Source organism: Sceloporus occidentalis, unplaced genomic scaffold, assembly GCF_023333645.1.
Source record: "Sceloporus occidentalis isolate IW3139 unplaced genomic scaffold, rSceOcc1.0.p SCAF_154, whole genome shotgun sequence".
Taxonomy (NCBI): Eukaryota; Metazoa; Chordata; class Lepidosauria; order Squamata; family Phrynosomatidae; genus Sceloporus; species Sceloporus occidentalis.
Window position 1 is genome coordinate 181,765 of NW_028317134.1, and position 22,599 is coordinate 204,363.

Sequence of the window (22,599 nt, forward strand, 5' to 3'; positions counted from 1 at the left end):
TTAGAAAAAAAATTGTAAAAAACCAGTAAAATGTAAAAATAATTTCCCTCTGATGTCACTATCAGGGGAACCTTCAAGTTGAAAAAAAATTTAAAAAATGTTTTTAAAAAGGCAAAAAAAAATTAAAATATATATAAAAAATATATTTTTGTGAGCAAGTCCTAAAATTAGCACATTAGCTTAAAACAATTCTCGCATGGAAAGAGTTAAAATACTGGCATATTAAATGCCCATGGGGTGTCTACTTTTAAAAAATGTATGATTTGATGGGGTAAATTGAATTGGCCGGGTTCAACAATGTCCCAATTAACACGGGGGGGAAGGATGGCCACACATCTAATTTCCAATTAGAAAAATGCACACGTACCAAATGTGGCCTTTTAGTTCCCCCCAAAAATGACAAACCCATGCATATGGGGTATCATCGTACTCAGGAGATGTTGCTGAACACATATTGGGGTGTCTTGTGACAGCGGCATATACCAGGAGCTGTAAATTCATACATAAAGTAGGTGTGTGTGGGAAAAATACACACACAAAAATACTACTGCAAACTTTGAAAAAATGCTGGTGGTAAAATGTGTGCATGCAAAGAGTTAAAATACCAGCATTTAAAATACCCTGGGGTGTCTAGTTTTCAAAAATATATGGTTTTGTTGGGCACACTGAAATGGCCCGGCTCAAAGATGTACCAAATAGGGCATGGGCAGTGGATCCCCAAATGCCAAAGTTCAACATTGAAAATGCGCATGCCCCAAATGTGGCCCTTTTGCACCAAAACAGCCAAGCAATATCATTCATGTGAGGTATCACCGCGCTCAGGAGATGTTGCTGAACACATATTGGGGTGTTTTGTGATAGTGACATATACGAGAACTTTTTAATTCATACCTGAAGTAAAGTGTGTTTGACAAAACAAATGCAAAAAAATGACTACCACAAAGTTTGACAAAGACTGGTGGTAGATATGGTGCATGGAAAGAGTTAAAATACTAGCATTTGAAATACCCTGGGGTGTCTAGTTTTCAAAAATATATGGCTTTATTGGGCATACTGAAATGGCCCAGCTCAAAGATGTACCTAGAGCATGGGCAGTGGATCCCCAAATGCCAAAGTTCAACATTGAAAATGCGCATGCCCCAAATGTGGCCCTTTTGCCCCCAAACAGCCAGGCAAAATCATTCATGTGAGGTATCGCTGTACTCAGGAGATGTTGCTAAACACATATTGGGGTATTGGGTATTTCTAAACTCAGGACAAATAGTAGAATCTATTTAGCAGGTTTTTTTATTACCTTTTATAGATGAGTAAAAGATTTTTCAACTAAAAGTTTTTCTAAATTTTTCACCATATTTTATACTTTTTTTAATAGTAAATAATATGATACAATCAAAACAATGTCATCTAAAGAAAGTCCTTCTTGTCCTGAAAAAAACAATATCTAATGTGTGTGGGTTCAGTAAACAGGAAAGAAGAAAATTACAACTAAACACGAGCAGCGCAGAAATGTTAAAACAGCCATTGTCACGAAGGGTACAAAAAGTAAAATCAGCTTTTTTTCACGAAGGGGTTAATGGGGTTAAAATATGTCCCAGGGAAATATGTTGTTTGTTTACAAACTGCACTACTGGCAGTTTGCAAAACATGGTAAGGGTCCCTGGGGCGGAGCATCTGGAAGAGCAGGGTGGGCCAGTGCTCCAACAGCACTAATTGCTGTTTTGATCCAGTCCAGAGTCTGCATTCTGGACGGGAGCTCCACAGGTGTGGACTAAGTAACAGGGCCGGACTGGCCCACCGGGATACCGGGAAATTTCCCGGTGGGCCGGAAGGTCCGTGGGCTGGGCGGCCGGCAGACTTACCATGAAGACAGCCGCTGAGCGGCTGCAAATGGCAATGAACGCCTCCCTCGGTGCCAGGGGCGGGCTGGGCAGGGGGGCAATTGCCCAGGCTTCCCGAAATCTAACCAAAGCGGCCGCTGGGTGCTGATGCGGCCGGCCGGCATCAGCACCCAGCAGCCGTGTGCGATGGCCGTCTAGTGATGGGAGCAGTGTGAGGGGTGAAAGCTCCGCCCCCTCGCACTGACCTTTCACCCCTCACGCTGCTCCCATCACTATGCGGCCATCAGATTGCTGGGAATGTAATCTGAACGGCCGGTGCGTGCTGATGCCGCCGGCCGGCTCTGCTTTAATACTTTTTTTTTACTTTATATGGCAAGCCGATCCAGCTTACCATATAAATTAAAAAAAAAGTGTTAAAGTAGCTCCGGCCGGCGGCATCAGCACGCACCGGCCGGTTAGATTACATTCCCAGCAGTCTGATGGCTGCATAGTGATGGGAGCAGCGTGAGGTGGAAGCTCCGCCCCCTCGCACTCAGACTGCTGCAGCACCGGATGTCAGGTCAGTGGCATCCTGTCAGCATAGAGGAGAACAGTGTGCAGCTACCAGGAAGTCAAGACAAGTAGAAGGTGAGTAAAATAATGTATTTTTTGTACTGTATAATGTTTTTTGTATTTGTTAAAAACAAAAAAAATCGGCATGTGTGTGTATGTAAGTGTGTCCCCCTATATGCCACTCTGCCTCCAGAAATGCCTTATACCCCCCTATATGCCACTCTGTCCCATGATATGCCTTTTAACCCCCTATATGCCAGAGTTGCATATAGGGGTATAAGGCATTTCTGGATGCAGAGTGACATATAGGGGGTCAAAAGGCATATCTGGAGGCAGAGTGGGATAAAGGGGGTTAAAAGGTATATCATGGGGCAGAGGAGCATATAGGAGGGTATAAAGCATATCGGGGAGGCAGAGTGGCATATAGGGGGCATAAGGCTTTTCTGGAGGCAGAGTGCCCCATGATATGCATTTTAACCCCCTTCATGCCACTCTGCCTCCAGAAAGGCCTTATACCCCCTATATGCCACTCTGTCCCATGATATGCCTTTTAACCCCCTATATGCCAGAGTTGCATATAGGGGTATAAGGCATTTCTGGATGCGGAGTGACATATAGGGGGTCAAAAGGCATATCTGGAGGCAGAGTGGGATAAAGGGGGTTAAAAGGTATATCATGGGGCAGAGGAGCATATAGGAGGGTATAAAGCATATCGGGGAGGCAGAGTGGCATATAGGGGGCATAAGGCTTTTCTGGAGGCAGAGTGCCCCATGATATGCATTTTAACCCCCTTCATGCCACTCTGCCTCCAGAAAGGCCTTATACCCCCTATATGCCACTCTGTCCCATGATATGCCTTTTAACCCCCTATATGGCAGAGTGGCATATATTATTTTTTATTTAATATGGCAAGCTGGATCGGCTTGCCATATAAAGTAAACAAAAATGTCCCATGATATGCCTTTTAACCTCCTATATGGCAGAGTGGCATATAGGGGGTTAGAAGGCATATCATGGGACAGAGTGGCATATAGGAGGGTTGAGGCATATCAGGGAGGCAGAGTGGCATATAGGGGGGTATAAGGCTTTTCTGGAGGCAGAGTGCCCCATGATATGCCTTTTAACCCCCTTTATGCAACTCTGCCTCCAGAAATGCCTTATACCCCCCTATATGCCACTCTGTCCCATGATATGCCTTTTAACCCCCTATATGGCAGAGTGGCATATAGGGGGTTAGAAGGCATATCATGGGACAGAGTGGCATATAGGGGTATAAGGCATTTCTGGATGCAGAGTGAGGGTATAAAGAGAGGGTATAAAGCATATCAGGGAGGCAGAGTGGCATATAGTGGGGCATAAGGCTTTTCTGGAGGCAGAGTGCCCCATGATATGCCTTTTAACCCCCTATATGGCAGAGTGGCATATAGGGGGTTAGAAGGCATATCATGGGACAGAGTGGCATATAGGGGGTATAAGGCATTTCTGGAGGCAGAGTGGCATATAGGGGGTTAGAAGGCATATCAGGGGGGCAAAGTGGCAAGCCTGGGGGCAGAGGTGCATAACTCGGGGGTAGGTTGTCAAATGAAAGGAAATAAAAACCAAATATGTCTCAATCATAGCTTTTATTAAATATGGAAAAAAATAGTCTACATGAATTAATAAAGAAATAAAAGTTTCTTACCAGAATATCGTGAAGAATAATGTGATCAGTGTTTTGTTCCACTAAATAAAATGGAACTCTTTCATCTAACAATGTTCGCAGTAGTAAATGTTTTGATCCTATTATGTGTAATGTATTTAATTTATTAGGGCCTTTTAACACTTTTGCTTTCTGGCATTTTAATACAAATAATGAGATAAAAAGAATTGCACATAGTGTGACGCGGGTATGTATAAGGGGTGCGTGTGGGTATAAGAGCTTCACCGTGAGATAAACTATATGGGGCTGGTCTCCAAATTTTTCCAGGGCTGCTTTTCAGTCCCAGTCCGGCCCTGCTAAGTAACAGCTCACCTGTGGCTGATTAATTAGCAGGCAGAAGGTTAAAGGGATTTAGCCTGATTCAGAGAGAGAGACCAGTGTTATTCCAGCTGGGAGAGCTGATGAACCGAGGAGTGGTTTCTCTCTTAAAACCATTTTGATGGTAACTTGTGACTGGTTAGAAGGTGAATCTTTGGAGCTGTTTGGTACTAAGCAAGCGCTCAAGCAAAGACTGTTATCCTGTGCTACTTATAAACTGCTGCTGTTTATTCCTTTAAAATAAACATTGAAGCTGAGCTGGATGTGTCCTGGACTTCATTTACCCTAGAAGACTGTGGTTACAGCCAAGATCCTTGACAAAAATCCCAAGGAAAAGGGAGGCCTGTCACAATAAGTACTATGAAAAGTAGGGGGTTATACATTATGTACTCAATTTGTGAGACTAGGGAATAAAAAAAAAAAAGTATAGTAATCTATTACAATATATTAAAAAAAATCTAAAAAGGGTAAGCTTAGCTTAAGTGTTACTTAATTGTATAGCAAAAGCAAAGCCTAACTCAAAATATTAGTTAAGAACTCACACTAACAATGGAATTTAACGTCTATTTTTATTTCAAGCTGTCAATGTAACATTTCAAATAAAGAGTTTGCCATGAATCATATAGTTCTAGGATAAATTTCACACTGGGCTTGACACAAATAATTCTTTGCTTTACCATGTCATGTAAAGGTAAACGTGTGATAACCAGCAGGTATTGAATTTAAAACCCCCAAAAATGTTCCTGTTGCTATTCACACAGTCAGATCCATAACTCAGTTGGTCAATAACTTGTAATGAGCACAGAATATCTTAACCACAATACAGTAGGCAGAGGCAGCAACAATGCTGGATTATAATTGAAGTGCTTTTTCCTTTTATTTCTGAAGGCTGGAAGAATTGAATCCTGTCACCTATATACTGATAAGTCTTTATGATGTGAAACCAGTATCAGCTGTTCCCCAGCGGCATTTTACAATAACCACAAATTGTTCAGGTATTTTTCAGTGAAAACTAGCAATTATTATTATCATCATCATCATATTTTACTTACATACCGCCAACAATTTACACAGCGTCTCTTACAATACGTATATTCAAGAGTTATGACAAAACTATAATTGACAGACTAAGACAAACTAAAATATTAGGTAAGGAAGGTCCTGCTCGCAAGCTTAGATCATGTACAGTACTGTGCAAAAGTTTTCGGCAGGTGTGAAAAAAATGCTGTAACATGTTAATAGTTTATTTTTCCAATTTAACAAAATGCAAAGTGAGTGAACAGAAGAAATATCTAAATCAAATCAATCTTTGGTGTGAACACCCTTTGCCTTCAAAACAGCACCACATCTTCTCGGTAGACTCACACACAGTATTTTAAGGAACTCGACAGGTAGGTTGTTCCAAACATCTTGAAGAACTGTGGATTTAGGCAGACCAAGTTGCTTCTCTCTCTCTCTTTTTGTAATCCCAGATCATCCTGTATATTGGATAACTATCTGCCTGTACCTTGCTACTGCAAAATATGCACATGATATATACAATGATGTATTCTGGACTAGGGGCAGGTCCAGGGGTGCAACAGTGCCTCAGCTGCATTACCATACCTGGGAACTTAATGATTTCAGCTCCATCCTCTGGGTTTTTCCCCGCGTCGCCAAGTTGCCACTAAAAAACTCTAGGTTGTGGGGGCAGCATTGTGACAGACCCCACTCCCCGCCTATTTTCCCCTTAAACAGCTGCGTTTTCCAAGGTGTCAGTGGGACCAACCACCAGCGTCATTGTGACTGGCCAACGTTGCGGAAATGCCGCTGTTTAAGGTGGAAATGTGCGGGGAGTGGGATGTGCCAGTGGTGACCCGGAGTGTGTCACACTAGCTGATGATCAATTGATCAAGGGCATTTTATTAGCAGCACCTGTCTGTTAACCCCAAGGTTCAAAGAAATTGTTAAAAAACAAACCAACCAAGAGTTACATCTGAGACTCTAGAGGCCTCACCATGTTAAAATTCATGACAGTACAATTAGAAAAAGACTGAACAAGTATGGTTTGTTTGCAAGGGTTGCCAAGGAAAAGCCTCTTCTCTCTAAATGGCAGCACAGCTTAGGTTTGAAAAACAGGATCTAAAGACTTCTGGAACGATGTCCTGTGGACAGACAAGACCAAAGTAGAGATGTTTGACCAAAACGCACATCACCACTTTTGGTGAAAACCAAACACAACAGTTCTTGGTTTTTTTTGTTGGAATAGGCTGCAATCCCACTCTTTGGAGGACGAGTCATGCTCACTTTTGAGTGGGACACGGATCAATTCCAGCATTTGGATTGTTCTGTGGTTTAATCTATGTATATCTTTATGTAATACCCACCTTGTTTGGCACTGTAACATGTATACACATTGCCTATGTACTTGTGGTCAATTTACAACGCATTTTATCTTTCGATAAAAAAATACGGTAGTTTTAAAAAATATAATGCATGCCAATAGTTTAAGAAATTAGTCTTCTTGAATATATATGCAGCTGAATGCTACAGTGGAAACATGAATCGTATAATATAAACATATAATATAAAAACTTACTTGTTCCAAGCTTGTCTGAGATTCTTAGGACCATACTGGGTAAATCGATCTACAAAAAGTGAGGGAGGGGACACAAAACGGGACATAATTAAAAATACAGTCAATGCAGGAGGTGTGATGTGAAACTACATAGAATAATCATATCTAACCAATTCACACAAAATGACATTCTATGCTGTCATATCAATGAAGTATTTTTATACTACAACGAGTAGAAGGACCAGCAAACCGGCGGTGGGCTGGCCCAGGGAGCAGCTGCCATCCCAAGTTTGTTTAGATCCCTCAATCAGTGCAAGTCCAAGAAGGCTGGAGCTCAGTAGGGTAGTGTGGTAAGGTAAGTATGAGTGTTAGAGTTAAGTGTGTTTGTTGGAGTGAACACAGTGTGTTTGTGTGTTTTTCAATAAAATGTGTGTTTTATTGTGTGGAGTGGGGAATGGGGGCTGAGGTGCCAGTTGGCTTTACTTGGCCTCCACTTCCAGTGGGAAGCACACAAGATAAGAGTTTGACCTATATGTTCCAGATGAATCATTAGATGTCCATTCAATATAGCATTGTTTAGGTATAGGATTTTTACAGTAGCACAGGAAATCCAATACAAAATGACATTTTGAGGAATAAATGCATATACAGCTCTTCATGAATCCCAGGCTTTGCAAATGAAGAGCTGCTCCAGAGCACTACACAAATGAACAAATGTTACGTATCGGTAGAGGTGCTGAGACACAGTTGCTTGCCTGCATATAACGTGTCTGAGGAAAACAGACTTAGACCTTCAATAACTGCACACGATTATATGATTGAACTCCTACAGGACAATTGAGTAAATTGAGGGTGTGTGCAGAGGCTCCCCCTATTCTGAAAGTACACGGGAGAGGCCAGGATAATGCAGGGGAGAGCCTTGAGAAGAAAAAGCAGAGAAGAACAAGAAGAGCAGCTGCATAGAGTGAGAAAGAGAAGTGGAGACATGGAAGAGGCTGTTGGAGAAGATAGGAGGACTGAGTGTGAGAGAGCAGATGAGAATGAGTAACAACTAGTTATGTTTTTTAATAAAAAAAAAGCCCTCAGAATTTCATCTGAAACAACATTCAATGCCCAAAAACGAAAAGAAAAATTTGCCCTTTTTGCCCATCTGCACAAATCCTCCTGAGAAGGAGAAGGTACCATAGCCTTTGACCTAAATATCTCCAAATCTTCAGACTGGGACACCAGTGCTGGGGGTGTGGGTGATCAGGGGGCATGGCTGGACCAAAGTGGGTATGACTGGAACATGTGGGGGGGGTTAGGGATGGCCCACCCTCCCACTATACCCAAAGTGCAGAGTGCCGATGGGTGGCCACATGGATGCTGCAATGGAGGTCTATAATTCAACAGCACAGACCACCATTGATTTTACAGCTCCCCTGGGCTTACCTGGTCAGGTATGAACTAGGACAGTTCGGATGTATATGGAAGTATAATTTTTAAACTAATAATTAAAACTGAATTTTAATTATATATATATATATATATATATATATATATATATATATATATATATATACATATATATATACACACACATACATATATATATTTATTTTTTACAATGCGTACAAAAGGTTAAGATTTTATTACGCCAGCGTTTGCTAATCCCAGAGACGTTTCTAAGTGTCCACAAACTGTTGTGCAACACATTACACAATAAGTCACAAAACACCCTAGCGAGAGAGCGCTCTCTTTCCCCGCGATGTTAAAGCCTATCTTTCTTCGCAGCCTTGTTGTTTGCTATGTGGGAAAATCTCCATTACGCTGCGTTTTAGTGTGTTTACATTTTACCATACAGCCTAATGTGTGGTCTGCAGAGATGCCAGTTGGCATTTTTTGTTGGCAAAACCTGTAACACGCAAAACAATAACTAGGTCTGTCCTCCCCGTTGCAGTGCCAACGGCAGTTGAAGGATTTAGTCCTTTAGGATCACATGGCGAAAGATCGCATGAGGAGCCTCTAGCCCTTGCAGAAGCTGAAAAGAGAATTTTAACCTGTCAAGTGCCAGTGTGCTGTATAACACAGTTCACAGCATTGCACAGCCTTACGGAACTCCAAAGGTTAAAAAATCTTAATCCTAAAAATGTACCAAACAAATATGAAACCCCAGCATTGAAATATTTTAATAGCTAAAAAGTCTTTTTTTAAGGTCTAAATATTTGTTTTGGTTGCATAAAGAGTGATAACATTTATGGAACTGGCAGCAAATATGGGATGGAATTCTGGGTATGCTTCACCCATCTCCAAAACAGTCCAAAGGTCAAATAGTTTGGAATTATCAGGATTTCTATAAAGGATGAGAAAAATAAACCACTTTATCATCACCAATTTCCAGGCTCACACTAGATGATAGCGCTTATTTTGGTACAATACTGATTCCTTTTATTTATTTGTACCATAAAGTGACAAAATGTAATGATCCACTACGTAACATTTTAATTATTTTTTTTTTAAAAGGCAAAATCGCAAAGACATCTTTTTCTACAAACAAATCTATTGATTAATGGAATTAAGGATTGCCTTTGTTATCACAGTGACAAGTTTAATTTTGCTTGGGACTGATGATGAACCACTGCTTTGTTATTATTTTAACTATTTACCCCTAACCGGTGCTTCCAAATAACACGCTACAAGACAGTTCTTCGACTTTCCCCTAGCTTAATAATCTTACAATTGTAAAATGTGTGAAAGCGTCTTTGCCAGACTGTTAACATACGGACATCAAAAGTAAAAAGACTGCAAAAGGTTTAGCAGGACAATTTTTTTTGTAAATTCTTCACAATTAAACACGCACTCTCTAATATGTTAGGCAAAAAGCTTTAGCAGACTTCGCACACAAACTTAACTTTAGTTTTTGCTTGACAAGACCCTACTAATGCGGTCTTTTTCGTCCGATTAAATTGTGTTTCTGATAAAAATAAATGACAACATATAAATGATTAAAACATTTATAGGAAGGATGTATGCATTACACAGAACTGATGGTCAGCCAGATTCGATTACTTATACAGTTAAAAGAATCCAGAACAGGTTGGACCTCACCAGCAGTTCTACCCACATATGGCCTCCTTCTTCTTGCACCTCTTCCGTAGATGTTCTGGAGTTTTAGTGCAATGAGGTTCCATGCTAATGTTTTATTACATTAATTTGGATTCCATTAATAATGGATGCGTGTTGGCCTTAAACTGTTATGCCAATTATCCTACATAAGGTGGCTAAAAATACGCACACACAGTCACTATTCAGTTTTTTGTATTCACCAAAAGAGAAATCGTGGTTGTATTATTTATTTATCTAAGATACAAAGCCTCCTCTTGTTTGTCATGGACAAGGGCATTTACAAAAAACTGTAGAAGAAAAGAACAGGATAATCTTACAAGTATCATATGGTTTGCACCTACTGCACATATCTAATCAACGGGTAAGAAACGTAAGTTATATATGTTTTTCCCATTCCATTCCTGTGGCTTCCTTTTGGCAAGTAGATCTAGAATATAATATCCGTTTCATGATTTCCCAGCCAGCTTTAGAGAGATATGTTTTCCTACAATGGCCTGCGTTTAAAAACCTCTGAGTCTCAAACGTTCTCCAGCCCACCATGATGTATATGTTTGATGTTCCTCAACAATCCCCCAAACATTGATAGTAAGCCATATAACTAGAGAGGCTGAAAACTTCTATACAACGACAACATTCTATATGATTGTTATCCCTAAATCCCAGTCCATGGCTAGTCTTATTTTACCAATTCTAGCTGTGAAAAACATGGTAATAAGTAAACAAAAACATCTGAAGCAGTGTTACAGTTTTCACTGGACTGGAGGAAAAATGCATCCCTGGCACTTTAAGGCCAGCGCTTACATGATAATGTTGTACAAACGACATGTTTTTTTTCCCAGGTTTGAAGTGGATGATCCTCACCTGCCATTAAACCTAATTTCTAAAGAAGTAATTTTAAGAAACGTTTATCTATAAAGTCAGAGGCTTTGCTTTTCCTTATTTTATTTACATTTATTTACATTTATTTACAAGTTGTCCTCCATGGACAGAAACCATATAAAATGAAAACACACTATTTGTAAAGCTCAGAAAAATAGATTCCAGCGCAGGTATTAAACCACTCAATTTGAATGTATATGGAATAGTGCATGAGAATTTAAATATTTTCATTACTGTAAAACCCAAGTCCCCACTCACAGTGTGAAGTCATTAGATTTGCAATTTGAAGTGTCACAGATATGAGGAAGGGAAGATATTGGCTCCGCTTTGGGAAATCTATTTCAACTTCTGAAGACATTATTGAATAGATGGCAGGAAATGCGGGCCATTTTAGGAATACTTGAAAAGATACCTGGAAGGGCTACAGCTATGTAAATAAAATGCAGTATATCGCAAGTGATGTCTCCACACATACGTTACAGGTATGGTAAGCAGGTGGTCAACGTTACAATGCTAGCAAGCATTGAGATAAAGATAAAATAATTAATAGATAAAAGAAACCTATGGTGGTCCAGCCAGTTGTAGTAAACATGTACTTTTTACAGAAGGGTTTGCTGGACTAAAGAAATATAAGAAAAAGAAAAAACTAAATTAAAACTTAACTTTTAATCTGAATTCCCTAACTAAAGATTGAGACCTCAGTAGCTGAATGGGCCCTAGAGAGTTAAAACTATGGCTTGATATTAGGGCAGAGGCGGTCTCCGGTTAACGCCAAATGTCTGAGCTAAAAAAAACAAAAAAAACCCCCTATGAATCCAATGCGTGGGTCTCAAAAGTGTATTTTGCTCGCCCGTTTCACTTATAGCCATTAGGCGTGTCAACAATGCCATAGCCAACCTCAGAATACATCACCCAACATACGTGAAACTAAAATCCAGATCATTTTTTATTTTTGGTTTTTGTTTCTTCAACCTTAAACAAATTCCCATAGAATGTGTTTTATTCCTTAAACTTTGCAGTTGATTTGCAGTAGAATTACTTTACTATGCATTATGAAGGGCCAACCCATCATCAAGTCATCAACATGGCTATTCTCAATGCAGGGTAAACTTGGTTCTCTTCACAGGAGAAACTCGATAGGGCTTGGTCCTTCATAAAATATAATCGGGACAGTCATTTAACTTTAAAATATTTCATATTATTATTATGTATCATTTTTTACATCACAACCAGCATCAAGTCAGAATATCAACACACAAAGGGTTACTAACACAAGGTATCTTTAGCGGATGATGAAAAACCGAGCTGGCATATTGGCAGCCATCAAGACATCTGGATGTTCGAGAGAAAAAATAAACGCATTTCTAATATTTTTCTGGCTTAGCATGCTTTCAGAGCGCGCTTGTTTCACAAGGGTGTGCCTGGAACGCTAGACTTAAGTATCTTTTATTTTTAAAATAATAAACATTCCATATGTGCATAGGAGGTGAATAGATTGATAGCTACACCATGAGATTTTTCTTTCCTATACATTTTACAGGTTACTCCAACTTTGGGGAAACTCCCAAAAGAATATTCTTTGAGAGAAATGGAACCGGTCTGAATTAGACTATTCACTTTAAGAAAGTAAAATGCCCCGCAGGGACGATCTGCTGATTTCAGCCTTCCTTATAGACTTACAATAAATCGTGTTGGGCTTTGAAAACCTTAAGTGCACATACAATTATACCATTTCACGTAAATGTTTCACTTAATAAAAAATAAATAATAAAACTGATGGGGTAGACAAATCTCAAAGCGAGATGGAAAATATATTTTTTGGGAGGACTGAATGCACAAAGGTTGGGGCAATTAGAGCATAAATCACAATATAAAGAAAACTTTTTTGTTGGTTACACAGCAGAACAGAAACGTACCAAAGACAACATCAAAAGGCCATGCTCACTAAATATGACCATTATACATATCGTATGTAACAAAGCTAGCACTACTGAGATTCTGAATTTATTAATGTTTTTTAATTAAGCGATGTAAGGATAGTTTCTTAAAGTCTAATAAGAACATAAAATAAAATTGTAACAGATATTTGAATCAATGTAGACGATTATTGTATTATTATTGTCTGTGATGTACTAAAAAAGTGTAGGCATACAGTTGTATTAGTATATAATAAAATCTTAGATTTACAGGATCACCCAACTAAAAGTTACTAAAATGTTACATTCTTATTGTTCAATAGTGAATAGTGTTATATATATATAGTTATAGGACAAATTCAAAACTGTGCCTTTGCTGCCATCTAGTGGATCAGTCCATGTACTCGTCTGGAATTGGAAATGTTTGGTATTCTGTATATTTTTTTTATCTTTTGGAGTGATATGTTCTTATAACTGTTAATGCTTACTTTAAATAACCATTTCAAGAGCAGCTAACACACACACTTAACCTGCGTCTTAAGTGATTTTGCCCCAGTTGTGCCCGTACACTGCAATAACTCACACGGAAGTCAAAGCGTAGAGTGTATGGGTGCATGGAAGACTGAGGCACGGACCGCGTGTTACCTATTAGCACCACATCCCAAAATCTAGTGCCATTATCAGAATCCTAATGTATAAACACTGTTGTTCAAGTTAAAGAGGCACTGCAGCCATTATATGCATTATATTTTCATGTGCTTCTCCCATGTGCAAATGTATGCAGCCCCTCTGCAGAATACCCCTATATGCATTTAGCCCTTACCCTGCCCTGATCATGCTTCCTGCACCCACGTGATATACCCACCGCAGGTCAGCTCCAAAGTAATTTAAAATGCATTCTCCATTGATAAATGGGTATTGTGAACATATAGTCAAAATATTGTTTTGTTTTAATCGGTTTTAAAGATTAAAAGGAACTAAAACGTACTTAAATGTAAGTGCTGTACAAGTCCTGTGTCTCCTAGCTCTCTCTTTAAGTTGTTGACTGCTGGATCCTCAATCTACCTCAATCCACTGTAACCATCACTAGCGTTATGCCAATTTGCCATATTACTTGCGATTGGTGAGTCAGGAACAAGATCTTTACAGATCGCAGGCCCTTCCCTGCAAGATGATCATTCATGTCGAGGAAGTTGTTTTTCCAACTTTCTCGCTGATATGATCTTTGGGTTTCTCGTTCTTGGTGTTTACTTTCCTGGGCTAGCTTTGCTTATGAATACATTAGGCCATCTGTACGTGTTTACCATTTACAAAAAGGACGCGCCAACTAATTTCATGTAAGGGGCCAGGAAGTACATTAACTTCTTAGACGCCAAGAAGTGGGCGCTACACATCTTAAATACTGAATATACCACAAACCTATTTAACAAGCCAAAACCTCCATGTTGGCTAATGGTTTATGAAAAAAAAAAAAAAACACATAAATTTGACTCACTCAGGTCACGTTATCTTTCCAATAAAGCATGCATTGATTCCAACAAGATTAAGATTTATCCGTGCGGAAAGAAGTACATTTAAAAAATAAAAAACTACATCTAATCCGGGAACAAAATACAGCTTCTTCTAAACTACGCTCTTTCGGCATTAAATATCTCCTAACATTGAGTTCCGCTGCCAAAACGTTTAGGGAAAAGATGGAAAATATACAAGGCAATTATTTATACGATGATATTTACAACCCTGTCGCTGGACATTTATACAGAACATACATTCACAGAAATAGAAAACCAAAGGTCGGACACAGTGAGTTTAGTGATGTTCTGCAATCATAGCTAGTGATTTTGTTAAAGAACGTTTGCCTCTCCATTATTTAAAATCTTTGTGTAGTCATTTATTTGAAAGAGGCACAATATTTTTGCGTCCGTTCTAGAATTATATATAGTGTGCGGGGTCCTCAAAGTGGACCCTATAGATACTATAACTGTTGTATGAACTTGTGACTATCAAGGGAAAAAGGTTTAATAATAAAAATGTCTCACCAGGTTTAAAATGTGGTAGAGAATGAACCCCTGGCCATGTGTCTTCATTAGGAGTCCCAAGAATCTGAAATAAAATGAAATAAAAGTTCCATATTAGGTTCAGACAGAGCATGGTGTTAAAATACATAAAACGCGATCTGATTAGGCAACATTACAAATAATAAACATTTATCTGCTTGACATATTAGACTTCTTTGTTTGTGGACAGGCGAAAAGGCAAACTCATTTTAAGTTATAGAACTTTACAGACAACGTGGGGAAGTCCAGTAATGTGGGACATTTCAGTTGTTTTAAAGGATTTGGTTAATACGCGCAGGAAAAACAGATTCATTGCTTTTCTTTGGGAAAAGGCATTCGGTGTTGTAACAGTTTTGCGTAGGCAATGCTGATCAAGGGAAGCAAAAACAAACAAGTTATGACTTTTGGATGAAAGACTTCCTAAAAATGTTTATTCTGCATTAACAGATTTGGGTACGTGGGAAGGGTGAGCTTAAATTACTTTTTTCAACTTGAGCATCAATATACAATCTCAAATAGTCGATATATAAGCATAAGGCAACAGTGATGCATATCCTTAAAGATGTAACATTAAAACCCAGAAGAAAAAAAAACAACGCTGACATAAAAAGCCACACCAAAATATTTTCCCATGAGCTAATTTCCTGTGGTGTCCCTAATATATTATATTCACACGTTGTCTAATGAGAGAACATGCCAAACATTGAGACACTGATCCTCCACAGCAGTGTTTCTAACAAATAGCACCGGCTGTAGATCTGTTTTTAGATGTAAAGGACATTTTACTTATAGAGAGGGTGGTAGATAAGTGGAACAGCCTCCTAGCAGTGGTAAAGGTTAATACAGTAAGAAAATGAATTAATGCATGAGATACGCATATGGCTACCTTGAAGACGAGACCAAAGACTGACTAAGGATTAAGTCTTTACAGCAATAATAACAGACTAGATGGGCCACATTGTTCTTACTGAGCATTAAATGCTGTGTTCTAGGATTACTTGTATTACTATTATCAGATTAAAAAAGGTTTTCTAAATATTGTGCTGTTTTCTTTTTAAACAGTTCCCGTTTTTGCATAATGCAATGTCTTCGAGCAGCTGCATATCAGCCACGTGTATGTTGCAGTTCAGTTTTAATCACCCAGCTGGTCACTAAAGGGAGAGTTGCCAAGATAACCCTTATGAAAAAATTACTGCAGTTTTTCTGAAGTAATACTGCAGTTTTTTGGACATGAAAAACCTGCAATACTGCACTTTTACTGCATTATTACTGCACATTTACTGCATTTGTACTTCACTGTACGTATTTTTGTACAGAAGTACAAATGCAATAAAGCTGCAGTACATTGAAGTACAACCGCAGGTTTGCAATATTAAAAAAAAAAGTGCGGTAAATGTGCAGTAAAACTGCAGTACAGTGAAGTACAAATGCAGTACAACTGCCGTAAATGTGCAGTAATACTGCAGTAAAAGTGCAGTATTGCAGTTTTTTCATGTCCAAAAAACTGCAGTATTACTTCAGAAAAACTGCAGTAATTTTTCGTAAGGGAATTTGCAGGAGAGTTCTAGTTCCAGCTCCTTCGCTTCTCTATACTTTATAACCCAGTGAGTTTCTGCTGCTTGGCTAGTCATGTATAATGTGTAGTTAAATCAGCAAGGTTTCGTCAGTCTTCTTACACATTGAATTACGCAGAGCAAGCTCAGACGTTCACGCTAGAGAGGCTTGCTAGGGTTGGCCCATCATAAGGAATAAGGATGGTTTTGCTTGCAATGCCACATGTAGCCACCGGAGTGCCTAGAGCTTCAAAGCAACATTTACACAATGAGCGGATCGTTTCTGTGTTTTGGACAGAATTGGATAGTGCTTAATGAGCACCTTTGGCTCGATTCAGCTGCCAGTTTAAAATCCAGACTTTTGCTGACCATCTTAAATCATACTCCCATTTCCAAATTGAAGCTCAATACATCCGATGTGTGAGTAGTTTTAGGTTTGCGGATGTTTCTATTGATGTCTCTTTACCCATGAGTTTTGTTTTGCACCTAATAATGTATATCAACTAATATAGTTACGATGTTAAAAAGATAACAGTTACCTTTATGTGCCAACTATGGCGATAAAAGTGAAAATATGATTAGAAGCTATGACCGTAGGAGTGAGTGTTAAAGCGGTATAATAAGTAAGTCTATGTAGCTCTTAACTCTGTGACATAGTTTGTGGCTTCTTTTTCATGCTATAGTCTTGGTTGGTATGACTGTGGTATACTGTATTTGTCCTCTGTGTATGTGCGTAGTGTTTATATATTTGTTTAAATGAATCTTGTGGATTCTAGACAAAGGTGGGGTTTTTTTTGTTTATAGTCTAAACGCACAAATGTTTCCATTAAAGTTGTGTTACAGTGCATGACATGCATTGCATAGTGGAAGTTGTTTTACATAGATTTCAATAAAACTTTTCTTTTAGGGGTCCACAAATTGCATATTTAGAGGTAATAAGAGTTAAATAAGAAGCCATGGATTACGTGCTTTGTTTTTCTTAAAGAAAAAGTCAAATTAATACATTCAAGTGGGTACTCAAGCCTAAGTAAGAGTCTTGTGACAGTACTAGCTCAGTCTAGTTAAAGTTATTCCATATGTTCTATGTCATCTTTGTGTATAATAGTAAATTGTGCCTTGTAAATATTAGTTTAGAAATGGCTTTGTAGCCCTCTTCAGAGTTATAGATGTCAATTACTTTGTTTCCAATATTTTCTTGAAAATCATTAGACCTTTTAGCCCATTTTAATTTGCAAGACAGGTTCTATTTTATTGATGTTTAGATTCATGAAATTTGATTAATTGGTTGGTTTAGTAATTACTTTTTCATATAGTGCCAGGAAGGGTTTTCCTTCTATACATGAAATTGTTTAAAAACTGCATTTTGTGTTTAATCGGGTTATCTTTGTCCAATATTAATATTAGTTTGATGATCAGAAACATGTTTGATTTGATAAAAAAGCAAAAACAGAAGAAATCAGGAAGGGGCACATTTTTTTTTTTAGAGCACTGTACATTTATTGACTCATTCTGGCTTTTTTATGCCTCTGATTTTTATTTCTACAAGGATTATTAATATATTTGGCGCAGTATCTCAGAAATACCAGCAGATGGTGCCATTGTACCATTACTACGCTTTTACTCCTTTCCAGTACAAAAAGAAAATAAAAAAGATGAAACTGCTTTGGGACAAATGGTGCAGTTTGCAAACTTCTTAATAGCTTGGGCCCAGTATTCCCTATGACAAACCCTAAAGCCGATCTGCTTAATGTAATACTTTTACAACTAAATACAACTTAAATATTCCTAGTGCTGCTGAGTGCCTATTTGCTTCCAATTACTATTTAATCATGTCACACTTTGCCCCATTTATTATTTTTGCCAGGATGACTAAACGGAACAGCACCTTTACTATATACAGTCTATGAAAATACTGTTCTTTAATCAAAGCAATTACTAAGAGCAGATATTGAAAAGGAAGTCATGCCGGTGGAGGAGAACAATGCTGCTTCAGTAACCAAATTGTTATTCTTTGGCATAGTTTTAATATGAATTCAGTAAAATCCATAGGCATGCACATCTGGTTACATGCGCGGTTTCATTTCTCTAAAATACAGCAGATATAAGAAAACATAATTTAATGAGACATCAGTTGGCAAAAACCCAGACTCCACAAAGAACAGGGTGGACTTTGAGATTCCACAAGTATTTCGATATGGTTTTAAGATGTTTGGTTATCAAATTTCTACTTCACCCTCTAATTTACTTGTGCTTTCATAGAAAGAGGGTCTTTTTATAGAAACATTCTTTTTCTTTTGTATCTCTTTGTGTGTGTGTGTGTGGGGGGGTTACTTAAATGGTCCATTCAATTTTGGCCATCCTGACAAAGTATATAAAACCGAGGCTATAAATAATCTGGAAGTAAGACCCCATTATAACTATTACATTTCTTAGATTTTAACTTTGCACACGATGGTCTGTTTTTCTCTCTCTTTTGTATGGCTTTATTGCTTGCTACTTAATGTGATTGCAAAGAGCTAACGAAATATATCAAGTATTTTCCTTGGTTCCAATAATACATTTCTTCAAATTGTTTAAATAATAATTGTATTTTGTGCTACTTTCACTCTTTGTATGCTTTTTTGTTTAAAAAGTAGATTTGTTTTCTACTTGATTTGGTGAACAGCATTAAATTATCTACATCTATTTGTATATATAGTGCCTGATCATTCTCTTTCACTCACTACCCATTAGCAGACTCTCTAATAACTCAGGCCACATATCGCAACTCCTAAAGTCTCTAGTAACGTTCCCTAATCCATCATCCTTTCCCAGCATTTTTTCCTGTATTTCTGGAGATTTCTCACATCCGAAATTAAAATATAATTGAACCCAGCACATTAAATCATTTATGACATGTTTTGTTATCTGTTTAACATTTCATCTCAAAAGTTATTTGAATTTAGAATTTTCAGCTTTATCATAGTCAGGGTACTGCTAGCTGTCCTCCATTTCCCATAATCCCTTTCCATTAACTCCTATCATATGGGAAGCTGTAAGTCCCAAAAACATTGCCCTTTATCAATTAAACGGCATGCTCGACTTATACGAAATGCAATAACTGGTCTCTGAACGTTAGCAGGAATCTGGCTTTTTACCAACATGCCAGCCTGGCACAATAGATCAGCTGGCAACATGTCATTAGCTACCATGGCGGTAAGCAGCCATATTGGGTTGTCTGCTCAATGGGATTTAACTTTTCGCTTTTTTCTTTTTCAATGTTCTAGAAAATGGTTTTGAATTAGTTCAGGAACCAATCGACAGCCCCACTGCACTACAGAGGATTTCCCATAATCACTGAAAACAAGGACCGCGCAAGGCCACCACGAAGATGATGTATGGTGGGCATTCTGAGCCCATTTTGCCATCTGTATCAGATAAGTGATTTGCACCGGAAGGGTTAGTGGCTGGGTGACAGTTTTTATTATGGTGTTTCATCTTACGGTCGATGGTGAGGCAAGTAGAAGTCTGATGATGGGGCCTTAAATTGGTCAAAGATGACTAATTTGGACTGTTTGTAAAAATTATTTCTGGATAAATTTTTTAAATGTGGTCTTATCACCATAGCAGCAAATTAAATGGTCCACTATTTGGCACTGGTGTCCTCTTTGACCACTAAGCTTATTGGAACCATATACTGTACATAGACATATAGCACTATATATAAACATATAGACATATAGCATTATCCTTGGCAATTAAGGATATAGTCAGGGGGTTTGCACCGTTCATGAAGTGGTTAATATTGCTTCAAAAAACATTGCTTCTTACACTTCATTACATTCATTAAAATTCACAGTTCATTCCTAATTTGCATTGGGAACTCAGTGTTCCTCATAAGCGTGACAGACGTGACACCAGTGGGAGCACAGAAGCCCCATACTTCTTATACCACTTATTGTTAAATACTGTAAAAAAACGTCATACCTTTCAATAAATGTCTGCTTTAGGCAAAGTTACAAAATGCCAGCGGGAACCTGCATCACAGCCAGTCTAATGCCACGTTACAAATATTTGGATCTTGAACTTGACAATATATTATTATTAATACATATTAATATACTGATATTAGTAGCACACTTTGAATAACAAATTACATGATATAATATCTATCAATATTGATTTTAAGAAAAAGGCTTATTCTCTTTTCTCGGTTCAGAACTAAATATATTCATATAGGAAGCAGTCAGTTCTAGGCAGTATGAGCATGAGAATGGGACAAAAACCCTGAGACTTCTCAGGTATAAATATTGGACACATCCCAGGATTTCAACTCTTTGCTTCTTTTTTTATGCATTTGTATAAAGCCACCTGCAGTTCTAGGTTTCTTTTGATAAAAATGGCATGGACCTAGAATATGGTCTTATTGTAACAATGAATGGGTTTTGTTTGATCACGGAGCTTATTAGTAAGGGTACCACAGGTACCGATGTAATGTGAATGGAAGATGTAATGACGGAAGGAAAGATTTGTTAAAGATGCCACTTCCAAAATGCCTATTTAATAATGTAGGGAAGTTTAAATTCAAATAGAAATAGGAATAATGGTTACTCTTCTCTGAAACAGTAAGCGACAACAGGTTACCGGTTGCGAAATGTATAGACAGCAAAAATGGTGACCAGTACACGCGCTATGATATGAAATATAAAACATGGTTGAAGCAACAATTGCAGAAAGCACTAGAAAATGTAATGGATTTTCTTCCCACACAATAGTCTGCCGTAATAATCCTGAAAAGCTACATAAATTTAAGACTAGCATATACAGAACCTAAAGAATTTCATGGAAAAATACAAAAGCCAACCTTCTGAAGGATATCGGCTGATATTCACCAGTCTTGCAGAGGAAAAAGGTTATACATGGTGTGTGTCACCTCGTTGTAAATGAAATATTAATCAAAACGACTCAGAAATACCACTGTGACCTGCTCACAGGACACCCCTATTACTGTAATACTTTGATATAGAGTCTGAATGCCACCAGAGTTTCGCTAACCGTGAAAAAATGAGAGAACTGTAAAGATTTCCAGATCAAACACTGCCAACGACGAGACGGCTTGGTTTTCATTTTCATTCATGCACTTTAAATAAGAACAGAATGCTCAACTTGAGTTTTAACTGCTAAATTTGGCTAAAACCGCAATTATAGAAAAGTCATTTGGAACAGAAAATAAAATCTGGAAAATGTGTTTTTATAAACTAGTGTAAGAACTAGTAGATGCAAAAAGATATTTTGATTTTATCCAGGGTGGCTGTGACAGCTGCTTATGCAGAGGCCTGGTGTGTCTCTCCTCCACATCATCCAAAATATACCAAACAAGGCCCCAAAACAGCAATGTATTTGTCTGTTCTTAAGGAAATTTACACAGTTTCACTTCAGTGGACACTTTAATTCATATATGATACGATAGAAGGGGGAGCTGCAAAGAATGCATATTAAGATACTCAAAAGGTGCTTTAACATCAATTCTTTGATGAGGCTACCTGGGAAATTAAATTGTCCCATAAAAAATGCCTTTGTAAAATGAGATTGGCAAAAGGAACTCCTATTAAAATAAGTTCGGTGAACACGCTTGACACTTAAAAGAAAAAGCCTATAATACTTGGCCATAGCGGGACAACTTTGTTCTATTGAGTATTATCTGTGCACAACATCTGAAATGCCATGAGTTGCAGCCAGAGCTGGAAAGTTTGTTGCTTTTGAGGATGCGATGCGCTTAGACAATCTCCCATGCCGACACCCCCCGTGGGAAGTGCTGGCAGGGGAGGCTGTCTGAGCGTATCCGAGAGTAGGATGCAGGTCGCTTGCACCGCTGCGGGGGATCTGTATCCCAACCCCGCTGCCTGCCCGGCGCCCAGGACTTCAAGTCCCGGGCGCCGGGGGCTAGACCCCGAATATAGGCCGCACCCCCACTTTAAAGACTTAAAGTGGGGGGAAAAAGTGCGGTCTATATTCGAGCCAATACGGTATTACCCCAAGACAATCTAAATACAGTTGTGGTGTCTTTAAACCTTAAGCAAATGAAACCGTATGCTTGGCCCAGCTACTTGGCCCTTTCACCACTGATCTTCCATTGATACAGTCTT

General features: G+C 38.5%; 1 protein-coding gene across 1 annotated transcript in view; it reads right to left on the reverse strand.

Annotated features, from left to right (window-relative positions):
• Positions 1–22,599, reverse strand: part of LOC149280533 (cyclin-dependent kinase 14) — a 168,239-nt gene that overhangs the window by 13,461 nt on the left and 132,179 nt on the right. The window contains exons 11-12 of the mRNA XM_089500382.1: positions 14,904–14,967; positions 6,986–7,034 (exon numbers count right to left, since the gene is read on the reverse strand). Coding sequence (XP_089356508.1) covers positions 6,986–7,034; positions 14,904–14,967 — 113 coding nt within the window. The remainder of the gene's footprint in view (positions 1–6,985; positions 7,035–14,903; positions 14,968–22,599) is intronic.